The sequence below is a fragment of the Bos mutus genome, chromosome 6 (assembly GCF_027580195.1).
Source record: "Bos mutus isolate GX-2022 chromosome 6, NWIPB_WYAK_1.1, whole genome shotgun sequence".
NCBI lineage: Eukaryota > Metazoa > Chordata > Mammalia > Artiodactyla > Bovidae > Bos > Bos mutus.
This window is the reverse complement of record NC_091622.1, coordinates 69,000,542-69,024,733: the sequence shown is the minus strand read 5'-3', so window position 1 is coordinate 69,024,733 and position 24,192 is coordinate 69,000,542. Positions and strand designations below refer to the sequence as shown.

Here is a 24,192-nt window from a genome sequence, read left to right as displayed (position 1 = left end):
CACCTCCCTCCCTGCGGGAGCTGCACACCTAGTTCTCACCACCCCAGACTATCTCCATGGATGGTTCCCAGCACAGCCTTCAAGGAGGAACGAGGGAAATACTTCAGCAGTACCCTGGAAGCCAGCACGCCTGGTCGCTCAGAATCAACAGTGAAAAATGCATGATTTCAAGGAGTCACACAGCAGTGATTGGCTGATGAGCATTCAGTTCTAAGCAAATTCTATAACTCAATCAACTAAAATAATCAGTGAGATGGAAAAGATTGGGCTGGTCGTTCTCAACCAGGCTACACATTATGATCACCTGGAGAGCTTTACAAAAACATGGATGCATGGTAGACCCACCCCAGAGATGCTCATTTAAGTACCTGAGAGGCTGGATTTTTAAAAATCTTCCAAGGTGATTCTATTGTTCATAAGGTTAAGAACCACTGGGTAGGGGAACAAGCATGTTGATATGCTAGTAAATAACTATTATCAATGTATCTCTAATGCCTTTAAAACGTGCATCTCATTTGGTCCAGTTATGGGAAAAAAATAAGTATAAACAGATGGATATGTGTATCTATACATTTAAAGAGATTAGAGGAATAAAAATAACAGATTAGCAAAAATAAAGATTAGCAAGACTTCTTTGTGGGATCATTATGGGATTTTTATTTTCCTTTTTCTATATTTTCAAAACTGTCTTCTCTGAACCTCTATTGCTTTTGAAATTTAAAAAGGGGACTATTTTAATTTGATTCTAATAAACCTAAGTATTTTATGAATATCCAGCATGCTCGCAATCCTCTTCGCATGGTGGAGGATGCAAAAGATGTGGTCTTAGGGGCTTTGCTAGCTAGTCCAAGAGATGTAAGCAGTGTCCGTCGATATGGAGTGAAACATTGTCCTGGAGCTAAGAGCGTGTGGTTCAGACCAATCTTGTTTCTGTGCTAGATCACTAGCTAGTAAAGGGCAGAGCCTTAGGAACACCTAGCCCTGGGTTTGGTAGCCACTCAGACCTTTGTGGAAGGGAGGAATGAGTTCAGAGAGCAGAGCCATTCCCCTGAAGCATCAGTGGAGAAAATGGGATTAGTGTTATCGCTGGAGAATATGAGTTGGCATGGCCACCGTTCAAACAGATCCAGGGAAGAGGCCCATGGTGGAGTCGTGTGTGTGAGGAGCTCAGCTTGCAGAGGTACTGGACTGCAGAAGTCTTGTTGAGGGCACTGACTGTGCCACACCAAACACATGGGGCTAAGCCGCAGCCAAAGGGCAGGCCTGGCAAGACAGGGGGAGAAAGAAGTGTTCGATTATCTGAGAAAAAGAAATAAGAGCCAGCATTTCCTGCAAGTGCTCCCTCCCCCATTTGCATAATGCAATTTGGGGGAAATGAAATATGACTTACAGGAGTCAGGGAATATAGTGAGAAGGAAGAAGCAGTTCACTTAGCAAACAGAAGCTGGCTGGGAAAATAGGGTTTTTGTTTCAGGCAAAAAGATTTGGCACAAAAGAGCAAAGTATCTTCACAAGGCATATTCTCAAGCACAGAGCAAGACAGAACCCACTTTCTCTATACCTGAGAGTCCTGTAAAGTCCATCCAGGAGGGCTCTAGACACCCAGCCCAGAAAGAGCTTGGAAAAACTGGGGCGTTTTGAGTTAGCCCTGAGGGCACTGGGGGGAAAGAAGGAGATGCTTTAAAGTAGCATCTGGGAATGATTTCCACTGGAGGGTCCTGATACCTTCTCCCACCCCTCCCCCTTCCCCATGCTAAACCATCACCTCTGAGCAGCCCTTGGGGTTGTGCAGATTTCACAGAAATTGAGGCTCTCAAAACCTCATCCGAGGTGGCTAGAAGCCTAGGCTGCTTTCAGAGCCCATCAGAAAACCTCACTGGGCAGTCAGTTCCAATATTTAGAAAACCTCACCACCGTGAAACCCACCCTTTCCCATTCCCCTAAACACAGTTCCTAGTCAACCCTGAAATAGAAAGCGCCATTGACCCATAGCCCAATTTCCCAAAAATGAGATGCTGAACCTTGGTCATTTCTAAGCATTTTAAAAGTAAAGATGACAAGTCTAAACGGAGCCAAGACTTGCAGGGACCTAAATGTTAGCCTCCCAAAAACGATGACCCTCCCCCCGACACACACACACTGTAATCCATGGAACGCTGACGGAAGACTCCAATCATTTGTGCCTCGGGAACTATCTGCTCTCCCTTCCCCCAAAACATCCAGGAAAACAACTTCATGACCCCCAAAATGCCGGAGACTCACAGAATGGATAAACCACTGTGACATCTCTGTGAGGAATTGACCTGGCATGTGGACTGTGCCTGAGCCCTCAACCGTCGCTCATGAAGAACTGTCAACTTCACATCTGGTTTGGGCTTTGGAATTCTTGGACGTCACCCCAGGGAGCAGCCTGGTATTCATCAGGCCCTCCTTGCTATCAGCGAGGGTCTTCCTCACTAACAAATGAAGCTGATTCTTCCAGGTGTGGGAAAGCCCTGGAACTGCATGTGTTTCATACCTGCCGGGGCAGCTGTGAGGCTGAACTAAAGCAGCAGTGTAGGGAGGTGGTCTTCTGAAGGCCCTGCTAAGAGGGTGTCATCTGAGCACACGCTGGGAGGCACCGAAACCATGAAAGCCCCCACCTCAGTCGCTTCTGCTTCTGTGAAATCTTGGAGCAAAATATATGAAAAAGGAAAAAATGCCATAGTGTATCATAGAAAAGGGGCTTCCCTGGTGTCTCAGGCAGTAAAGAATCTGCCCACAATGCGAGAGACCCTAGTTTGATCCCTGGGTTGGGAAGATCCCCTGGAGAAGGGAATGGCAACTTCTTGAAGAATCCCATGGACAGAAGAGCCTGGCAGGCTACAGTCCAAGTGGTGGCAAAGAGTCGGACACGACTGAGTGACTAACACACACATACCATAGTAAAGAGCATGTTATTTGGAGTCGTGACTCTGACTTAAACTCTGTTTCTGCCTTTTACCAGGTGACTAGCTTGTCCTCGTGTGCCTGGGACTGGCCTGGGTTTAAAACTGAAAATCCTACATCCCAAGAACCCAGTCAGTCCAAAGGCAAGCTGGGATGGCCTGTCACCCTGGGTGCTGTGTGACCCTAGGCAAGTGAACCTCTGTATTATGTTTCTACATGTGCAACGTGGGCATGATAATTATATCTACCTCATTAGGTGGTGGTAAGGACTAAGTGAACAGAGGGGAAAGTGCTTTGAAGCCCCTGACCCACATTAAGGACTAAGATAACTTGATAATCGTGCGCTCATGCTAAGTCACTTCAGTCATGTCCAACTCTGCGACCCTATGGGCTGTCGTCCACCAGGCTCCTCTGTCCATGGGGATTCACCAGGCAAGAATACTGAAGTGGGTTGCCATGCTCTCCTCCGGGGGATCTTCCCAACTACGGGATCAAACCTGTGTCTCTTATGTCTCCTGCATTGGCAGGCAGGTTCCTTACCACCGGTGTCATTTGGGAAGCCCATTACACATTGTTTAAATCAGCAACAAAATCCCAGACAGAGCTATGTTCAACTTTCAGCTCCTTTGCCTTAGTGCTGTGTCATTTTGGATAAACTACTTAACTCTCTAAGCCTCACTTTCCCCGTCTGTAAAATGAGGATAATATAAGCTGGGGATAACACTGCTGGGGCAGTGTTTGCTAGCCTAAGCCCCACTTCTGTGTCTGGTGATAAAGACCAAGCTTGGAACAAGTGAACAAGTGACAGCTCAGGTGGTTACTGATATGACTTGTTATTAATAGGGCAGAAGATGATGCACTCCTTGCTGGTATGGGATGGAGATGTCTGCCTCTTTTCCCCTAATAAGTTGTTTTCCACCACAAATGTGGTGTATTTGAGTATCTAAATGCCTGGACTAAAGAGCTCCCTCTAGAGGAAGAATAAATAAATCATAAGTTACCCACTCACCCAGCCCAGATTGTTTTAAGCCGCTGCCTCTTAAGAGGTTTGAAGTGAAGAGAGCAGGAAGACAGCGAGCCTGCGGGCACATGGGGACCGCTGGAGTTGCCTCACTCTACCAGCAGCCCACCACGTGAGCTCCACTGACAAATGGCCCTGCTGACGGGGCAATAACGGAGGTGCAGGCAGCTCGAAGCTCGCTGCTCATGTCTGTCAACTGCAAGCCTGAAGATGCCAACTTGATTAGAACAGGCCACCCTTCCAGCTCATGCTGTTTGTATTTCTTATAGCAGCCACACCGTAGCTGGCAGCAAACAGTAGCTGTAGTACAGAGTATGCTGTTATAAAGGACCTTCTCATACTTCTTGCCTTTTCCCTGCCTCCTACATTGCAGTCCCCTCCAAACTGTCAGCCACCAAAGTTCATGGCATGTTACAATCATGAGGCGCACACCTCAACTAAAATCCTGTCTGCTTTGGGTTCAGATCCTAGCCCCTCCACTTGCCTTCTGTGTGACGTTGGGAAAGTTATTTAACCTCTCCGTGCCTTAGTTGATTATTAGCAAAGTGGCTAACTGGGATGATGTGAAAACCAATGAATTAATATGCATAAAGCATATTATGCATAATAGTGCTTAGTCCATATAAGTGTACTGTAAGTGTTGGCCATAATTCTAAATTATTATTAATATATGAGTTGAGATTTGAAGGATAAAAAGATGAAGTCACAGGTTGTCTGAAAGACCTAATCCTGCAGACTAACAGAAAACATAGAAAAGAAGCCTTTAACATTAGGTAAAAGAATATCTGCCTTTCCCTGCCTAAATAAAAATAGACGCTGTGCAGAGAAGGGCAGCTGTTTCTCATGCCTGCACAGCACCAGGTCATCAGTCTCACAGGAACACATCAGCATCTTTGGTAAACTGAGTCACGTATGCTGGCTTCATTGTCATTAGACCATTTGTTTGTGGAGCCAATTTCACTTTAAGACATCCTGCCCCTCACCCCACCTCACCAGGCCCAGGAGACTGGGGTTCCTGTTGCCCAAAGCTTGGCCTGTGTTTCCAAGTCACTCTCCAGTTTGTTTTAAATCTCCTTTCCTGGGATTCATTAACAAGGGAGGCAAGGGTGGTTGGAATCGCTGAGGATATTCTCCCCTGTGGTTTGGAGGCAGAAGAAAGAAGCTAATGAGAGGAAGAAGTGTGTGGTCGGTGGTGATGTTAAGAAATCCCTTGGTCCCGTGGGGTGAGGGCCTTTCAGGCTCAAGTTCATACCCAGGGTCTAAGCTGACTCCCAGATGGTAGGCTTGTCCAGCTGATGACCTCCTTCACTTATTAACTGATGTTGGTTTCACCCATGAGTACACAACGGTGCTAATGACTTTTCTATGTATGGTTTCTGGTAGCTTCATGAGTGACCATGTAATTCAATCCCAGGGAACATGCATTTTAACCTAGAGGAGAAAAAGTAATCCAAACAAAATGACTTTGCCTAATATACTTAAACCAGAGATTAGTTAAAAAGCTGCAGGTATAATGAGTGAAATACAGAATTATCCAATCGAACTCAGAAAATGCTCCAAAAAGTTGCAGTGCTTAAGATCTATCTGCTGAAAAACTAGAGGAGTCATATTAATAGAAGTTATATTATTGTTACTTGAGTCTTTTCCAAGTGATCAGGACTTAATTAGCAAGGGTGGGTTCTGTTAGAGGGTGGGCTCAGGGAACCTAAGTGGGTCTGATTTAGAAAAAGATGACTGATGTGTTTATTTTTATCCTAAACATAATAAAGATTTCCAGTGTCTTGCATTTTAAAAGTTATTAAATATTATCACATATTTTTAAAACATAGCCTGTCTTCCTCCAAAAAAAAAAGAAGGCAGCCTGCAACAATGGAAACATATCTGGGTCAGCATGATTAAAAGTATAAACAGAAAGCGTCTAATAAAAGGAGCAGAAAAATATATAGCATAGGGAATTAAACTTAGAGAAATAAGTCAGAGAAAGGCATACCATATGGGTCTATGTGTGGAAACTTAAAAAGCAAAACAAGACTCAGATATGGAGAATCAATCAGCGGTTGCCAGAGGCAGGGGGTAAAGGCTAGGCAAAATGGGTGAAGGGTGTCAAAAGCTACAAACTTCAAAGTTATAAAATAAGTCAAGAGGATGTAGTATACAGAATGGTATATGTAATCTGCATTGCATATTTGAAAGTTGTTAAGAAAGTATTGGATTGGCCAAAAAGTTCGTTTGCGTTTTTCTGTAAGAAGGTATGGAAAAACTCAAATTAACTTTTTGGCCAACCCAATAGACCTTAGGGGCTTCCCAGGTGGCGCTAGTGGTAAAGAATCTGCCTGCAATGCAGGAGACCCTGGTTTGATCCCTGGATCAGGAAAATCCCGTGCAGGAGGAAATGGCAACCCACTCCAGTATTCTTGCCTGGAGAATCCCATGGACTGAGGAACTTAGTGGGCTACAGTCCATAGAGTCTCAAAGAGTCAGACACAACTGAGCATGCACACAATAGATCTTTAAAGTGCTCATCAAAAGAGAAAAAAAGTTAACTATGACCGTTAGGTAGACTTATTGTGGTGCTGATTTTACAGTATAAAAATATCAAATCCTTATGTTGTGTACCTGAAACTTATTATAATATGTCAATTGTACGTCCATAAAATCAATAAAAAACATATCTAGGTCAATATAATTGAAAGTATAAACAGAAAGCATCTACTAAAGGGAGTAAGAAAGAAACATAGCTGTTCCCAGAATGTCTCAGACTGCTCTGACACATGGCTGACCCCATGTCTCGAGCGCTGTGTGGTGTGTTGAGGATTTAGTGGTGAGCAAGACATGCTGGACTCTTACTTTTGGGGAGAGACAGTGATTTAAAAGGGAAGCAAGTAAACATACAAAATCATTTCCAAAGATGTTAAGTCCTGGGAATTGAAAGCAGGTGCTGGGGGGAGAGAAGATCCACTTCAAACAGAGGGTAAGGGAGCCTCTGTGAGGGGGTGACTTTGAGCCTTCCATTGTCACCTTCATCACCCTCCTGTGTTGGCATCAGACTTCTCAATGCCCTAGTCTCCTGTGCCCACAGGCATGGCTTTAGCCCTGCTAAACTCCAGAGGTGGCGACAAACGAGTAGTCAAGTACCCTGGGCTTTTCTCCTCAACACCACTGCCAGCATTTGTCTTCCTCTTTGGCCTCACTTCAGTTCTGTTTTTCTCCATCAATGTCTCAAGGGATAAGATCTGCACCAAACACAGTAATAAGCCATGCACTTGCATCCTTGGGGTCTTTAAATGTGGTGTTCACACCTAGTCTTCCATCACAATGTCACTCACTTTCCTAGACTCAGCTCAGATATCACCTCTTCTGGGACACCTTCCCTGATTACCCCTTGATAATGAGCTACCCGCAGAGAGTGAGTGGCCCCCTTCTCTGAATTCTTCCAACGCTTGGCTCGTACCTCCATCTCTCTCTGATAACCTGGCAGTTTTCTGTTTTCATACCAGTCTCCTCGCAGGCATATACTGTATAATATGTTTCTTTGCAACCATAGGACCTAACATTATGCTTGACATACAATAATCATGCTGATTACTGCTTATTGAATTGCTAGTATAGTCCAGGCACTGTTAGGGGCTTGGCATGGATCTGTAAATCTTACTATAAATAAACACTGAGCCCATTTCACATCTGGGAAAGTGAAAAATGAAAGTGTTAGTCAGTCAGTTGTGTCTGACTCTTTGCGACCCCATGGACTATAGCCCACCAGGCTCATCTTTCCATGGAATTCTCCAGGCAAGAATACTGGAGTGGGTTGCCATTCCCTTCTCCAGAGGATCTTCCCAACCCAGCATTCAAACCTGGGTCTCCTGCATTGTAGGCAAATTCTTTACCAACATCTGGGAAAGGCTGAACGAAGTCACGGAACTTGTCCACAGTCACAGAGCTGGTGATGCAGACCTAGGATTCATACCCAGATTTTTTTTTTTCTTTTTTAGTAGTAGTAGTCTCCAAAGACATAATTACAAGTGTATTGTTTAATATGTTTTTTTTTCAGTTTTGAGTTTATTTTTTTTCTTTAACTTTACAATATTGTATTGGTTTTGCCATATATCAAAATGAATCTGCCACAGGTATACATGTATTCCCCATCCTGAACCCTCCTCCCTCCTCCCTCCCCATACCATCCCTCTGGGTTGTCCCAGTGCACCAGCCCCAAGCATCCAGTATCGTGCATCGGACCTGGACTGGCGATGTTTTAAACATGAAAGCCTGAGCTTTTTCCACATTGCTCTGCCCTCTTTTTCAGAAGGTCCTCCATAAGTGCCCACTGAATGAAAAAACAAAGTATTAGTATTCAAAATCACTCATCCCATTGTAGCAGCATAACCAACCAAAAGAAGGTATATGGCAACTGTTTATTCCTCCTATGTACAGAATGGTTTTAAAACCCAGATCCAATAGAGTCCTATTAGAGTTACCAGGGAAGTATGTGAAAGAAAGAATGTTAAAAATCTCACTTTTTCCTCTTCCTTCTCACTTCTCATCTCACATTAGAGCGCAGGGAAATCATGAGTTTGCTCTGAGGGGAAAAGGCAGCCTGGCAGAGGCATCACAACCAACCACAATTACATGTTAGCAGGACCGTGTGGGTGGATCATCAATCCCCAGTCGGGTAATTTCAATAGAACACCCAAAGGGAGACTTAAGTCTAATTCAACACATTTGCCAAGTGCCTGCCTGAGGAAATCTACTGACCATGTGGACTTCCTGAAAGTCACCAGGTGGGCAAGGCTTTGTTCTTCCCTCCGTTCCCTTTGGGCTCCATGGAGCAGACATGCCCAAAGCTCACCAGGCAGCTGACACAGAGCTGGTGTGTCTGGACTGTCAGCCAGGAGGGACATGGAAATCCCTGAGCTCACTCTTTCCCAAGAACCGATACGATGAAGCCCTTTTGATCCTAGAGGGATAAAGTTTTCAAAGTTTGGTTCAATTGGTTAACTATGGAACTAAACTCCCTCTCCCCCCAACTTTGGAACTTTTACTCCAAAATAAGCAGAAAAGAGAAAAGTAGGGAAGAAAAATAAGAAGAGTTAGAATGTTCCAGGAAAAAAGCTGCTGCTTGAAAAAGGACACTCAGGGAAGGTGGGCTTCAATCACAGACCCAACGGGGCTGAGGGAGCAGACCAGGCGGGAATCTGGGGGCACGTGTTCCAGACAGAGAGCAGGAACAGAAATGCAAGGTCCGGGAGGCAGGAGCGTGCTGGGCAAGGGTGAGAACCAATAGGAGGCCGGATGAGCAGGAGATGGAGATGAGGACAAAAGTAACACAGAGAGAATACAGGGCCCACTGGGCTATTCTGAGGGCCTTGTGTTTTAGTGGCATGGAGAGCTGTTTTAAAGGGATGACACTGCTGCTCTGTTGAGAATAAACAGGGGAGGGGAATGAGTGTAGAAGTAGAAAGACCTCTCAGGAGCCTGTTGTAATAATCCAGGCTTTGATGATGGCAGCACAGACTAGGGCCATGGTGGTAGAATTGATGAAAAGCATTTGGATTCTGGATAAATCTGGCTCGATTATATTTGTGGGGTTGAGAAAAAGAAAGGAATCAGGGCTGACTCAGGAGTTTGGGTTCTGAGAAGGATGTAAGGTAAAACAGAGAGGAGGCGGGAAGAGCTGGTTTGGCAGGGAAGCTTGGGGCGTTTGGATGTGTTAGGTTTCAGATGCCTATTGAGAGTGAAAATGTGGCATGAGCAGTCAGGAATCTGACTACACATCAGGAGTCTGGAGTGTAGGGTAAGCTCCAGGCTGGAGGCCAGGCCACAGGAGGGGAGAAAGCATGGACCCCACAACTTGGATATAAGCCCCAGCTTCACTCTGACAGCTAGAAGAGAAGAAAGCTTTATCCAAGTTTTCATATCCTCATCTGCAGAGTGGAGGTGGTTTAACTGACCTGACAGCCGGAGGCACTGCGAGGGTTTAACAGGGTTTTAGCCGAGCCTAAGACCACATTTGTGAAATGTAACGTACAGTGCACAGTAGTCCAGTAGATGTTAGCTCTTCTCAGCTCCTTTCTGGGTTGCCAGACCCTATCATGAGGCCATGATCAACACGGCTCAGAGATCAGTTCAGTTCAGTCACTCAGGCATGTCCGACTCTCTGCAACCCCATGGACTGCAGCACACCAGGCTTTCCTATCCATCACCAACTCCCAGAGCTTACTCAAACTCATGTGCGTTGAGTCAGTGATGCCATCCAACCATCTCATCCTCTGTCGTCCCCTTCTCCTCCTGCCTCAATCTTTCCCAGCATCAGGGTCTTTTCAAATGAGTCAGTTCTTCCCCTCAGGTGGCCAAAGTATTGGAGTTTCAGCTTCAGCATTAGTCCTTCCAATAAATATTCAGGACTGATTTCCTTTAGGATAGACTGGTTGGTCCCTTGCAGTCCAAGGGACTCTCAAGAGTCTTCTCCAACACCACAGTTCAAAAGCATCAATTCTTCAACGCTCAGCTTTCTTTATAGTCCAACTCTCACACCCATACTTGACTACTGGAAAAACCATAGCTTTGACTAGATGGACCTTTGTTGGCAAAATAATGTCTCTGCTTTTTAATATGCTGTCTAAGTTGGTCATAACTTTTCTTCAAAGAAGCAAACGTCTTTTAATTTCATGGCTGCGGTCATCATCTGCAGTGATTTTGGAGCCCCCAAAGTTAAAGTCTGTCACTGTTTCCGTTGTTTCCCCATCTATTTGCCATGAAGTGATGGGACTGGATGCCATGATCTTAGTTTTCTGAATGCTGAGTTTTAAGCCAACTTTTTCACTCTCCTCTTTCACTTTCATCAAGAGGCTCTTTAGTTCTTCATTTTCTGCCCTAAGTGTGGTATCATCTGCATATCTGAGGTTATTGATATTTCTCCCAGCAGTCTTGATTCCAGCTTGTGCTTCATCCAGCCCAGCATTTAGCATTATGTACTCTGCATATAAGTTAAGTAAGCAGGGTGACAATATACAGCCTTCATGTACTCATTTCCTGATTTGGAACCAGTCTGTTGTTCCATGTCCAGTTCTAACTGTTGCTTCCTGACCTGCAAACAGATTTCTCAAGAGGCAGGTCAGGTGGTCTGGTATTCCCATCTCTTGAAGAATTTTCCACAGTTTGTTGTGATCCACACAGTCAAAGGCTTTGGCATGATCAATAAAGCAGAAGTAGATGTTTTTCTGGAACTCTTGCTTTTTCGTTCAGGAAAATTGTAGCGAGGTTTTTTGGTATTTTGTTTTGTTTTGTTTTTCGAGTCTTTGAAGGTTTCTATATATAATATGGCATTGCAAACAGTGACAGTTTCCCTTTTCCTTTCCAATCTGGCAACTTCCATTTCTTGACTAATTGCTCTTAGGCTGGTGTTCTTGAGGGAACACTCAGGAGGTCTGTAGGGTTGCCCGCTGCACTTTTGAAATGGAACAGCACTGCTCACCACGGCCACCGCCTGCCTCTCCCCCCACCCCCCCGGCCTGATTAGCGTATGAGTTTGCAAGCCCTGGTTTAAAGTATGAGCAGACTGAGCAATTAATGAACTCAATCTGGGGGCAGATTCAGTGTTTACCTAATTCAGAAGTGAACTGAGAAAGAATGTGAGGGAAGTTGAAGCATCAAAGAGGGGTGGTATAGTTACCCAGACTGTTATAATGAGTGTATTGAGGCTTGATTTCTCAAGGACCTCTTTTATTCTATCATCAGAAAGGAGCCCTCCCCTGCAAACCAACTTGTGCTGAGCTCTGATCCCATCAGAACCTCTGTAAAGTACACCAGGGGTCCAACCTGCTTCCAGTCAACCCCCATTAGCAGTGAACTCACTGCTTGGACTCAGGAATTTTTGCAAGAAGAGGTTCATTTTCTCTTCTTACTTTCGCCTTTCCCTTGCAGAAAAGACAAAAATTCCGTGGCACATGCCCCCAGTGTCAGCATTTTTATATTAAGACAGATTTGCCTCCGCTCACTTTGATATAGGAGCTCAGGATCTCAACTCTGTTATTAACAAAACGGATCTTCAGAGCTACTTTAAACAGATGGCATATCCAAAGTGGTTGAAAAATGGTTTACCACGTTCCTTGTGTTCATCCTTCAAGTTCATGGCTGTCACCCATCACCACCTGAGAGTACTTAATGCTCAGGATAACTAAAGGGAGAATAAATCCTGTTTGCTTTGAACACAACCCAGGGTTCAGCATATGTTCCTGTATTGGCCAAGGCTAATCAGCTCTTCCCCCCTCCTCCCCTCACTTGTGCCTGTAAATCAAGAGGCCCCAGGATCAGTCAACACAAAAGAGATAATTAGTAAGTACAAGCTGCTACCTTCATAGATCACCCTGTGCCTCAGATCCAAGCTCATCCAAGAAGCTGAAACAAGCAAAATTACACAAGTATTAGTCACTTTAGCAGAACCTTTTTCACACAAAGCTTATGAGTCTGAATGTTTAAATCTACTCTCCCTGGCTATCGTAAGGATAGCTGAGGTACGAGGCCAGAGGGGAGTGATCTTAGCCATTTTATGATGTTTTCCTTTCCTGGACTAAAATGTGTCTTTGGAACCCCGAGGATCTGAAACAGAAATGGTTTCTTAATGGCATGGTCTTGGCATCAGAGATCTTTAAATACCTTACCCTTCCTCACAGATGTGGCAGCAGCACAAGATGCTACTTTTTTCCACTGGGATGTGCTCCATCCCCTCAGAAGGCCATGGCTTGTGCCTTCACTGGTCATTTGTCCAATTGGAAGATTCATTTCCTGCTCTGGCAGGGCACATGGTGAAGAGCATTGCTGCCCCAAGAAAAGAAAGCCTGTTTCTAGTCCAACAAAATAGCCTAGGAACTTCCTTCCCATGTGTTGCTAGTCTGAGACTGCTGGCTTACAGAGAAGTGTTCCGCTCGTGTGTTTATGACTTTGGAGCTGCTCAACTGCATGCTGGCTTTTATTTTTTCCATCACACAATGTTTCTTCCAATTTTTGAGCTTCTCATATCAACCACTTTGCTATTTTTAAGCAGAACGATTCAAAGCCAAAGTAGCTCATCAGAACAGTAAAATCTCACCAGTTCAAGCAAGAAGCTTATACTCTTTAAGGGAGGGAAAGACTAGTATGAGAAGCTAGAGGCCCATTTCATCTTTTGTAAGATAAAGATGTAGGTAGGGTTGTATAATCAGAGTCCTTTTCTACTCATATTAAAACCACACAAAATCATCATCATTGATTATAAGAAGCATCATGTTTTATGTACCAACAAGAAAATTTTAAAAACTGTCACTGGTTAAATCATTCCAAAACACTGTTAAAGATATCCTTGCAATGCATGAGTTGGTTAGATCAGACTTCAAAATCCATTCAGACAAATTCCATTCAGACCTCTCCTGCCCTCTAGTTGTATTGTTTGGCATGAAAGAGGCCCATTCTTTTGGATGATTTTAGTAGCAAAATGTGACACCACTTTTCATCTCCTTGGTGGTATCTTTCTTTCTAAGCAAATAAAGTGTCTGCTTGTCTCTTCACAAGAAAATCGGAAATTGCTGTCCTTCTAATGACAAATATTTACTTCGCCAATGTCAAATTTACACGACACCGCTCTGTTTTTGAGAGTTTCTATTTATACAGTTACTTTTCATTTCAATGCTTAATTGTAATGTAACCTTTTCTAAGACAATGAACAGCATTTAAACTTGGCCTAGTACCAAGAGTGGATGCAACTCAATGGAAGGGATAAGCTGGACACCTTTGACCACGTTTGCCATGCTCGGACAATGGCATTTGCATCATGACTGCAGCTTGGCAACTGAAGTTTTGGGACCCCATCCATCCCCCATGCACCCTAATCTCAAAGAAGTTAATGTGATAAAACAGGCAACTTAGATGGTTCAATTATGGAAGTGGCTACAATCTGTTGAGAATTTTCCATATATCTGGCAAGATACTAAACTCTTGCCAAGACCTAATATCTAGCAGACTTCACAGCAACCCAAGATGTATGTGCACATTAACAAATTTTGCCAGATGACACAGCTAGGCAAATTTCAGAGCAAAGATTTCCATCCAGACAGAGGCCCTTCTATCCACCAGCTCTATGGTTCTCTCAGGCCGTATCAATCATGGGCGCATCAACTGCAGGCTGCTTTTGATTCTATCCAGAAACATCACTCCAAATAGGCTCTCAAAGTGTTATCTAAAATAGCTCAACCATATCCAGTTTTCTGTAATGAGTTGAAAATAATTTAGAAATTAACATCCATTATATGCAAATAGCTGCTTCTTAAAGGGACTCGCCCATTCAATTTCTGCCTTCATACCACTGGAGAAGGCAATGGCACCCCACTCCAGTACTCTTGCCTGGAAAATCCCATGGACGGAGGAGCCTGGTGGGCTGCAGTCCATGCGGTCACGAAGAGTCGGACACGACTGAGTGACTTCACTTTCACTTTTCACTTTTATGCACTGGAGAAGGAAATGGCAACCCACTCCAGTGTTCTTGCCTGGAGAATCCCAGGGACGGGGGAGCCTGGTGGGCTGCCATCTATGGGGTTGCACAGAGTCGAATGTGACTGAAGTGACTTAGCAGCAGCCACTGGGAAGCTGGTGTGGCTGTCTATGGCTACATCCTCACCACAGCAATGAAAGAGTGAAATCATCAGCATTTTCTGATGGAAACCTACCTAAGAGCTGAGATGACTTGCCTAATAAATATGGACTTAGATAACTCAAACCTTGGTCTCCCGGCTCTTAGGCTTGTTCTTTAACGTGGAGGGTGAATGGATATAGACCTATTCTTTTTAAAGACTGAATGTTGTTTTACTCTCCCAATGTTAGGAGACAAGCACATTTTTAGTGCATGGGAGCCCCTAGTCCCTAGTCCCTCAGAGGTCCTGGCCACTCTGAGACCAGCCCCAAGGCAGGGGACTGGAAGCCAGCAAGCCAGCCTCCAGAGAACCATGGTGCTGAGCAAACTCCTGTGGCTTTGTAATGCGGGCGATTCTATTTCCATGGACAGTTAAATATGGAATCTGGGAGGAGTTTTGTATTTATGTTCAGTGGTTTGGGAAACTAAACCCCAAAGAAAGGACTGAGAGGGTGACTAAGGGTTTTCATGGTCAAGATAAACACCAGCAAGAAGGAATTACCACATTCAAATAGTTGAAGATTGCCAGCCTCAAGCCCTAGTCTTTGTGACCCCATGGCAACTCTCACAGTTTGCATTTCAGGCACCAGGATAGAGAGTGTTTTAATAAAATGCAATAAACAAATTTTAAAAGCTGTTCTCTCAAGTCATTCATTCATTTGATTGGCAAGTGTATATTGACTTACCTCCATGTGAAAAGAGAGGGGAACCAGGGGCAAGCAAATCAATTTCCGAGGGCAGCAAGCACGTGCACTGGAAGAGCTCCAGCTGAGCGATGTGCAAAGCCTTCTCTGACCTCCTTCTGGCTTTCTTACAGCTGCAAAGGTGCCTCCCACTACGGCCTCACTAAAGACAGGAAGAGGCGCTCTCAGGATGGCTGTCCAGATGGCAGCACCAGCCTCACAGCAACATCACTATCCCCAGAGATTTCCACAGTTCCCACCGTCTCCTTAATGACAGATGAGCCTGGCCTAGACAACCCTGCCTACGTGTCCACAGCAGAGGATGGTCAGCCAAATAGCCCCCTGGACTCTGGCCGGAGCAACCGAACAAGGGGTGAGTCAAATAGGTGGTTGTCCGGGAATGGGCTTCTCTGCCTTGGGACTGCCCTCTGTGAAACGGTCACTGTGGAAAGTCCTAGAAATGTTTTGTTTAAGAGGAAATTGTTCTGGTAGTTTTGGCCACAACCCAACGTCCAGTTCTCCAAAGTGAAATGAAACCACGAGGACTTGAGATCATTAGAAACGTGTGTAATCTGACTTGGTGAAAGGAGTTGAAGTTAGACCTAGTGATTCATCACTCCCGCAGTGTCCATACCTTCCCGCCCAGGAAACCCGAGAAAAGTGCTGTTATATTCCATCCAGCCTAGGAAAAAAAGACAAGCAGATTTTAAATAAACCGTCCATATTTCATTGTAGAAACTGAGAACATACAGATAAGCAAATTGTATCATCCCACCACCTCGAAGTAATCACCGTTTGCGTCCCATTGTGTGTCTTACTGGCCGTGTCCATAAAAGAGACCTTCTTCTCTCTTGTCTTCAGCACGGCCCTTTGAGCGATCCACCATCAGAAGCAGATCCTTTAAAAAAATAAACCAAGCCTTGAGTGTTCTTCGAAGGACAAAGAGTGGAAGTACCGTTGTCAGCCAAGCTGACCAGGGACGAGAGGATTCTGAAAATACCACTGTCCTTGATGGTAAGTTGCTCCCCCGTGAGGCTGGGTGTGGCCTGGGCTTCCAGAATGACTCCAGGGGTGATGACAACGGGACTAGCCCTCACTTTCTACAATACCTCTCTTCCTAAGAGCATAAATATTTTTTACCTAGATCACCCTACTTCTTATAAAAGTAACCAAAGGCAAAAATTACTTTTCCCTTTTTTTTTTTCTGGCTACATTGAGTACTTGTTGCAGCTCACTGGCTTCTCTAGTTCGGCATGGGCTTAGTTACTCCACCACACATGGGATCTTAGTTCCCGAACCAGGGCTCAAACCCATATCCCCTGCATTGGAAGGCAGATTCCCAATGACTAGACCATTAGGAAAGTCCCCATTGTTCTCTTTTTACACAGATTGAAGGAAAAGATTTCGGAACCCTTACCTTCAGAATATAAAGAATAATGTAGTTAAGTGAAGAGCAGTTAGAACAGTGCCTGGCACATAGGAAATGCTATATGAGTATTTATTTTTATCACCACCTTGTGTGATGTGTGATTGTGAGGGTTTTCTATGTATTAATTCATGTACTCCTCAACAACTCTATGAGGGAGCTACAATTATCATCCCTGTTTTATAGATGAGGAAACTGAGGTACCAGGCAATTATTTAGTTTGCCCCTTCTGAATTTGGAATCCGAGTAATGTGGCTCTAAAATTCACACAAAGAAAGTTTCTGGATCTTAGATTCTGTGTCTTTTTTTCAATATAAATGGAGCTGAGAAAACACTGTCCTGTTCTTTTATTTTCATCTTACATTAGAACTTCACAGCAGTCATAATAATAACTAAAAGAATTCTTTTGAGCTTTCCTGGGTGCCAGGTAGTGCTCAGGTCGCAATGATAAGAGATGGGGATTGTGATTCTCAGTTTACAGAAGAAACCAAGGTTTAGAGAGACTGGGTAACTAGCCCGAAGTCACTCAGCTGGAAAATGGCAGTCCTGGGGTGTCCACTGGCTCCAGAGCCCATTCGTTTACTCACTGGATTAAAGTGCCCTCTGCTCCTTCAAGGTTGGGGAGTGAAAGAAAGTGAAAGTGTTAGTTGCTCAGTCATGTCGGACTCTTTGAGACCCCATAGATTGTAGCCCACCAGGCTCCTCTGTCCATGGAATTCTCCAGGCAGGAATACTGGAGTGGGTTGCCATTCCCTTCTCTATGGGATCTTCCCAATCCAGGGATCGAACCCAGGTCTCCTGCATTGCAGGCAGATTCTTTTCCGTCTGAGCCACCAGGGAAGCCCCCTCGAGGTTGGGGGGTAAACCCCAAACCTCTGTCTTTATCGTGCTCTCAGAGAACTTTGAGCAGTTGTGTAAGCCCCCTTCTTACCTCTCTCACCCTGAACATATACTACACGCTCTCACTACTCTCACCGCCATCGTCTAAATACTGTGTCTTTCTCTCACTTCCATGTTGTTGTCCAACTGCACTCTCACTTGCCATCAGCTGGCATCCTAATTTCTCTTTAGGCTTTGCCTCCTCCTGGGAGCCCTCCTTGACTCCCCCAGTCCTCTCTCCTTTGTGTTCTCAAAGCACCTGTATCTCTGTTATAGCAATGTCACCTTTTATTGTAACTCTACCAGTGGGGCAGGGGTAAGTCTTTGTGTTCTCAAGGCCAAGCACAGTATCTAGTACATAATAGTTTTCACCTAATGTTTCTGCAATGAATAAAAGGATCATAACTTCCTTTCTGCCAGTCTTCCCCCTTATTAAAGGCTCCTTAATTCCATTCCACATAAAGTGTTCTCTTGCCTGAATAAGACTGATTTGCATGTTAATGCAGAAACTTTTAAAAATAAGAGATTACTATGTGTAGGACATTGGCCTAAGCTTTGTGCTTTTTTAAAATTGAAGTATAATTGATTTACAATATCGTATTAGTTTCAGATGTACAACATAGAGAGTCATTATTTTTATAGATTATACTCCATTTAAAGTTATTATAAAATAGTGGCTCTATTCACTGTGCTGTACAATATTTCCTTATAGCTTTATTATTTTGCATAAGCAGTTTATACCTTTTCCCCTGTTGTGTCCCTCTCCCTTTCCCTCTCCCCACTGGGTACCTACTAGTTTGATCTCTATATATGTGAATCTGTTTTTTCATTTGTTTTTATTTTCTAGATTCCACACAGAAGTGATAACATAAAGTATTTGTATTTTTCTATCTGACTTATTTTACTTAGCATAAAATGCTCAGAGAAGTTCATTCTTGTTTATGGCTGAGTAGTATTCCACTGTATACATACCACATCTTCTTTATTCATCTTGATGAACGGACATCAAGTGTCCATTGGACATCAAGTGTCCAATGTTGATGGACACTTAGGTTGCTTCCACCTCTTGGTTATGAACATTGGAGTCCATGTATCTTTTCAGATTAATGTTCCTGTTTTCTTTGGATGTATACCCAGACATGGAATTGCTGGATCATATGATAGTTCTATTTGTAGTTGTTTGAAAGCCTCCATACTGTTTTCTATAGTGGCTGCATCAGTTTACATTCCCACCAACTGTTCCCTTTTCTCTTCATCCTCACCAACATTTGTTATTTGAAGAATTTTTGATGATAGCCATTTGGACAGGTGTGAGGTGATTAACAATGTTGAGCATCTTTTCATATGCCTGTTGGCCAGCTGTATGTCTTCTTGAAAAAAATACCATTTGTATCTTTTCCCCTTTTTAAAGCAGGTTATTTGGTTTTTTTGATAGAATTACATGAGCTGTTTATATATTTAGGCTTAGTGATTTTATATAAGAAACTGCCTGCCAATGCAAGCGACACAGGAAATACAGCTTCAGTCCCTAGGTCAGGAAGATCCCCTGGAGAAGGAAATGGCAACCCACTCTGGTATTGTTGCCTAGGGAATCCCATGGACAGAGGTGCCTGGCAGGCTACAGTCCATAGGTTCACAAAGAGTCGGACACAATTGAAGCAACTTAGGACACACAGAGGACTTTTATATAAAGATTATAAAATCTAGTTCCTGGCTCCAAGGGGTTCATTCAAGACTAAAAGAAAAGAAAATACCATGAAGAGTGAGATATAAATAAATGAAAATGGGGGCCACGAGGAGAGACACACCACTTCCCAATGGGACAGTGTAGTCCGTGTAAGAGACACTTATGACCTGGATGGGCACTGGGATCTTGACTGTGTGTTGGGAAGTGGGGGAAGATGAGGTTAAAGCCGGATTAGAAGAGTCCTGGAGGCCATTTAGGAGTCTTGACTTGGGGGCAGTGAACACACCTGAATGCTTTTGCATCAAGTTATAGCAGAATCGAAAATTTATTTCATGAAGGTGAAGATTGCAGCTACATTATGTGTACAGGGGCTTTGCATGGGAGAGAATGAAATTTCCTTTTCTGCTCCAGGACCTATTACTTCACAATGGGGGAGGGATTAAGACTCAGTGAGGCTGGTACAGGATTTGTGAAGTAACAGAGATTTCAAAAATGACCTTAGAGTCTCTCTTCAGTAACCCATGGTTAGTGTGGTGAACTTCCATGGTTTGGCCATCCTTTTCATATCAGTAAAGAGATTGGCTTTAATATTTATCAGCCATATGACTTGGATGGTTTACTTGACTCCTCTAAGCTTTAGCTAAAAAAACAGGGATAAAAATAACCTAGTTCCAATCTTGATCTATTGTGAGGACTAAACAAACAAAAATATCATGCAAATTGCTTAGCTGAATGGTCAGCATATAATAAACACTTGGTAAATGATACTATATTTCTTGGTTCTTAAGCAAGGACAAAATATTGGACAACTGTTTCTTTTCAGACCAGCACCAAGTGGGAATTAAAAATTTCATTAACTCTTGAAGGTCTCATTATCGTGGCTGTAATTAACATTTTCAGCTGTGACTGAGTATGTCCTTTCAGACTATCAAAACAAACAGCCTTGACTGGTTTAGATTTGGGGGCATGGTTTTTGTAACTCTGTTGGGAGAAAGCATAGAAAGGGAGGGGGAGAAGAGCAAAAATCAGCAGCTTTGATGATTATTTCCAAATCTTTCTTAGCTCAAAATGATTTTTTTAAAGAACTTCCATTCCCTTGTCACCAGGCCTGTTCCAACAAATACTTGTGGATAGCGCCTACTTAAGGTAATCAAAGCAGTTTAAACATTAATTGAACTTGATCACTCAAGCACTGTTAGCACCAGGAGCTGACAGATGAAGACTGCTGCCCACAGCCTTACAACAAAGCCCAATTGCTTACATTAAATCAAATCCCGACGGCAGTCAAGGGCCCATATTGACAATGTCTCTGGCTTCCTCTGGCCACTAAATTTCTTTGTTTATCATGTTCTATAATACTTAGAAATAATTTTAATTCTTTCTGTATCATTCCTAGAGAGTTGAGTACTTGTTAATGAACTTGGAGTTCATTAGGGAAAATGGACTAAGGTCATGGGTTTTGAAAATAGTCACAAAGAGTGTTTTATGTAGAACCAGGCCTGCAGTTTTGATCTTTCCCAGTGATATAATTAAGGGAGAATTTTAGGGCAACGGCTGCTGTCAGCAGCTACAGGAGACAAAAGTAACCCCATCTTCAATGTCCAGACTCGAGCCTCCAGCATCTGGTGAAGAGCTTCGGCTCCTGCCATGCTAGGTGTTATGTGGCCAGCTGGTGTTGCCTGTACCCTTCTATTCCACCGAGGTGGAGAACCACGCCAGTTGGTACTGCTGGCTCAATAGAGTGTGTGTCTATAGAGCAAGTCCCCTGTGGGCCTGTTGCCAGCTGTGAAGGAGGGAGCCTAACAAGAGCCCCAGGTTCTGACCCGGTTCTGGGGGCCACCACTGAACTACCACCTCTAGCCGTTCATGTCACTTCCGTTCTCCCAGCTCACGCATCCTCACTTGTGAAATAAAGGCTTGACTGTGGCTGACTTTATTTTGGGGGGCTCCAAAATCACTGCAGATGGTGATTGCAGCCATGAAATTAAAAGACACTTCTTGGAAGGAAAGTTATGACCAACTTAGACAGCATATTAAAAAGCAGAGACATTACTTTGTCAACAAAGTTCTGTCTAGTCAAGGCTATGGTTTTTCCAGTGGTCATGTATGGATGTGAGAGTTGGACTATAAAGAAAGCTGAGCACTGAAGAATTGATGCTTTTGAACTGTGGTGTTGAAGAATACTCTTGAGAGTCCCTTGGACTGAGAGGAGATCCAGCCAGTCCATCCTAAAGGAGATCAGTCTTGGGTGTTCATTGGAAGGACTGATGTTGAAGCTGAAATTCCAATACTTTGGCCACCTGATGCAGAGAGCTGACTCATTGGAAAAGACCCTGATGCTGGGAAAGATTGAGGGCAGAAGGAAAAGGAGACGACAGAGGATGAGATAGTTGGATGGCATCACTGACTCAATGGACATGGGTTTGGGTGGACTCCGGGAGTTGGTGATGGACAGGGAGGCCTGGTGTGCTGCAGTTCATGGGGTCGCAAAGAGTCAGACACGACTGAGCGACTGGACTGAACTGAACTGATGGTTGTCAAACTGCACAGCCTGAAATGATCTTCTGTGTGTGGGCTCAGGGGATGGGGGCAGGGTAACCTGTGAAAGACTTCCCAGGGTAAGGGTCCTCACTGAAAATGTAAGGTTTGGAAACCCCAGCCTAGATCTCTGAATCTCCTTCTGGCTCTGAATTCAGCAATGCAAGCGGATCAGGGACGAACGCCTTGACACCACCAGCTGGGCCCGGGGGGTTCCTGATTGTGAATTAGGCCGTTTGACTTCCCTTCCCTGACAGCAGGGGTGGGGAGAGAGCCTGCTTTTCAGTGAGACTGAAAGACAGGGCCTCCCAGGAGGAAACCTTCAAAATAATCAGAAAGAGCAGAACAGGTTTGTTCTGTTTTTTCGCCTCGGTAAGTAAGTGAGCAAACTGTGGTTCATTCCATAATGACTGTTCATTCATTCCTCTTTACTCAATAAACATGGGACAAAGTCTCCTGTGTACAGAGGTCTGTGCACAGACCTAAGAAACAAGGATCTTAGAGTCCAATGGTGGGTATAAGAAATGGCCATGAGTAATAATAATAGTAATAGAAGGCTCAGTGCCCTGAGAAATACAGCTTTGTGGGAAATAGGAAGTTGAGAGAGAGTGGGGGAGGAGGGAGGAGGGCAGAATTTAATTGGAAGGGATCATTTCATGCAGGCCTTGAAGGAAAAATTGGGTTTAGGCCTAGGATGGAAAACATTCCAGGCAGAGAAACTTATGCTGGCTCAGAGGCAGGAAGATGGAAAACATGTACAAAGAATGATGAATAGTTTAGTTTGGCTGGAACCAAAAGCCTGGCAAGAAGAGAAGTGGTTGGAAATGGCCGTTGGTGGGTGTCTTAAATAAACACTGTCTTTGCCATTTTAGTCTTTCCAAGGTTGTATCACCTGATTCCAGATGGTGAAATTACCAGCATCAAGATCAATCGAACGGATCCCAATGAAAACCTCTCCATTAGGCTTGTGGGAGGCAGTGAAACCCCTTTGGTCCATATCATTGTCCAGCACATTTATCGTGATGGGGTGATAGCCAGAGATGGCCGGCTCCTGCCAGGAGACATCATCCTAAAGGTAGAAACTATGGCTGTGGAGCCATGATAATGGGCTTAATAAGAGTCACTTCTGAGCAAATCATTGGCTGCATGGGTTAGGGTTATGATGGGTGAGTGGTTGGACAAATAAGTAAAACACTAACATAAATGTGGAACAGTCACTTTCCATAGTTATTAGGTTGATATGACTCTTCATACAAGATTAGTAATTTGCAGTAGGTCCCTAACCCTTCTGTCTGTCTTGTGCTTCTGACCTCTTTCTCTCTCTCTATAAATACTATCTCTATATCATTTTGTCTCTGTTCTCCTCCTTCCTCTTCTCCTGTCTTCCCCCTCCCCTAACTTTCTCTACCTCTTCAGTCTTCTTTTCCTTCTTCTCCCTCCTCATTCTTCCTCTCCTATCCCTTTCTCCTACTTTAAGTAACAATAACATCAAACAATATAAAACTGTAGCATATTAAGTTGTTTTTAGAACAGATTACTGGAACATTTTGTATTTTATCTAATCACTCACATTCACATACTCCCCTAAAGTAAATTTCCTATAGCTTAATGACCCTTCAGCAAAGAAAAAAAAATCCCTAAGCTATTCAGCCAACCCACAGACATTCCAGGGGAGACAGGTGGTGGAACAGAACGCCTTAGGCATTACTGTCCTCTGTGGCTTGGCCGAGGGTAAGGATGCTCGGGAAGAATTTTCAGATGAAGAGAAAGGACAAAGGAAGAGTTGTTCATCAGACAGAAGTCTAACATGTGCCAAAAGTGATAAGGAAGAATCCCTCCCTTGGTCATATATTTCCTGTCTGACCCTCAGATGACAGTTTCATCCTATCCTTTCTGGGTTGCTGACAGGCCAGCTCCTAACACATTATGTGCTATTTCTCTGGCAAAGAACTTCTTATTTTTTGGAATAAGAGGAGAAAGAATTTGAAGCAGTTATTGTAGAAACACTGATATTCCCACTGGCCTCCAAGATGGAGTACGAGGCAGGGCCCGTCAACCTCAGGGGATGATTGGCCATGCAATTAGAAACACTCTATATGGCTTTCCTCCAGTTCTATGGAAGCTATGCTGCCTGGGAGGGTTGCATAAGGAAAACATTTTGATTCTTGTGGCCTTCAGCTGGCACTTGCAAGCAAAAAAGCTGCCAGGACTGTTCAGCAGGCGACCCTGACTTTCTCTTGGCTTGGGTGTGATGGGGAAAGCTGGACATGGGATAAGGTGACAGAGCAGAGCAAGGCCTTTGAGCTCACCTGCGCTTGAACAAAGGTTCTGAGCCTTGTCCACGCGCGAAGGAGCCTCCGTGCATCCCTGGAGATG

General features: G+C 44.1%; 1 protein-coding gene across 8 annotated transcripts in view; it reads left to right on the top strand.

Annotated features, from left to right (window-relative positions):
* Window positions 1–24,192, top strand: part of LNX1 (ligand of numb-protein X 1) — a 187,325-nt gene that overhangs the window by 134,494 nt on the left and 28,639 nt on the right. For all 8 annotated transcript variants that reach the window (XM_070372400.1, XM_070372394.1, XM_070372399.1 and 5 more), the window contains 3 exons: window positions 15,421–15,659; window positions 16,148–16,300; window positions 22,689–22,891. In XM_070372400.1, coding sequence (XP_070228501.1) covers window positions 15,421–15,659; window positions 16,148–16,300; window positions 22,689–22,891 — 595 coding nt within the window. The remainder of the gene's footprint in view (window positions 1–15,420; window positions 15,660–16,147; window positions 16,301–22,688; window positions 22,892–24,192) is intronic.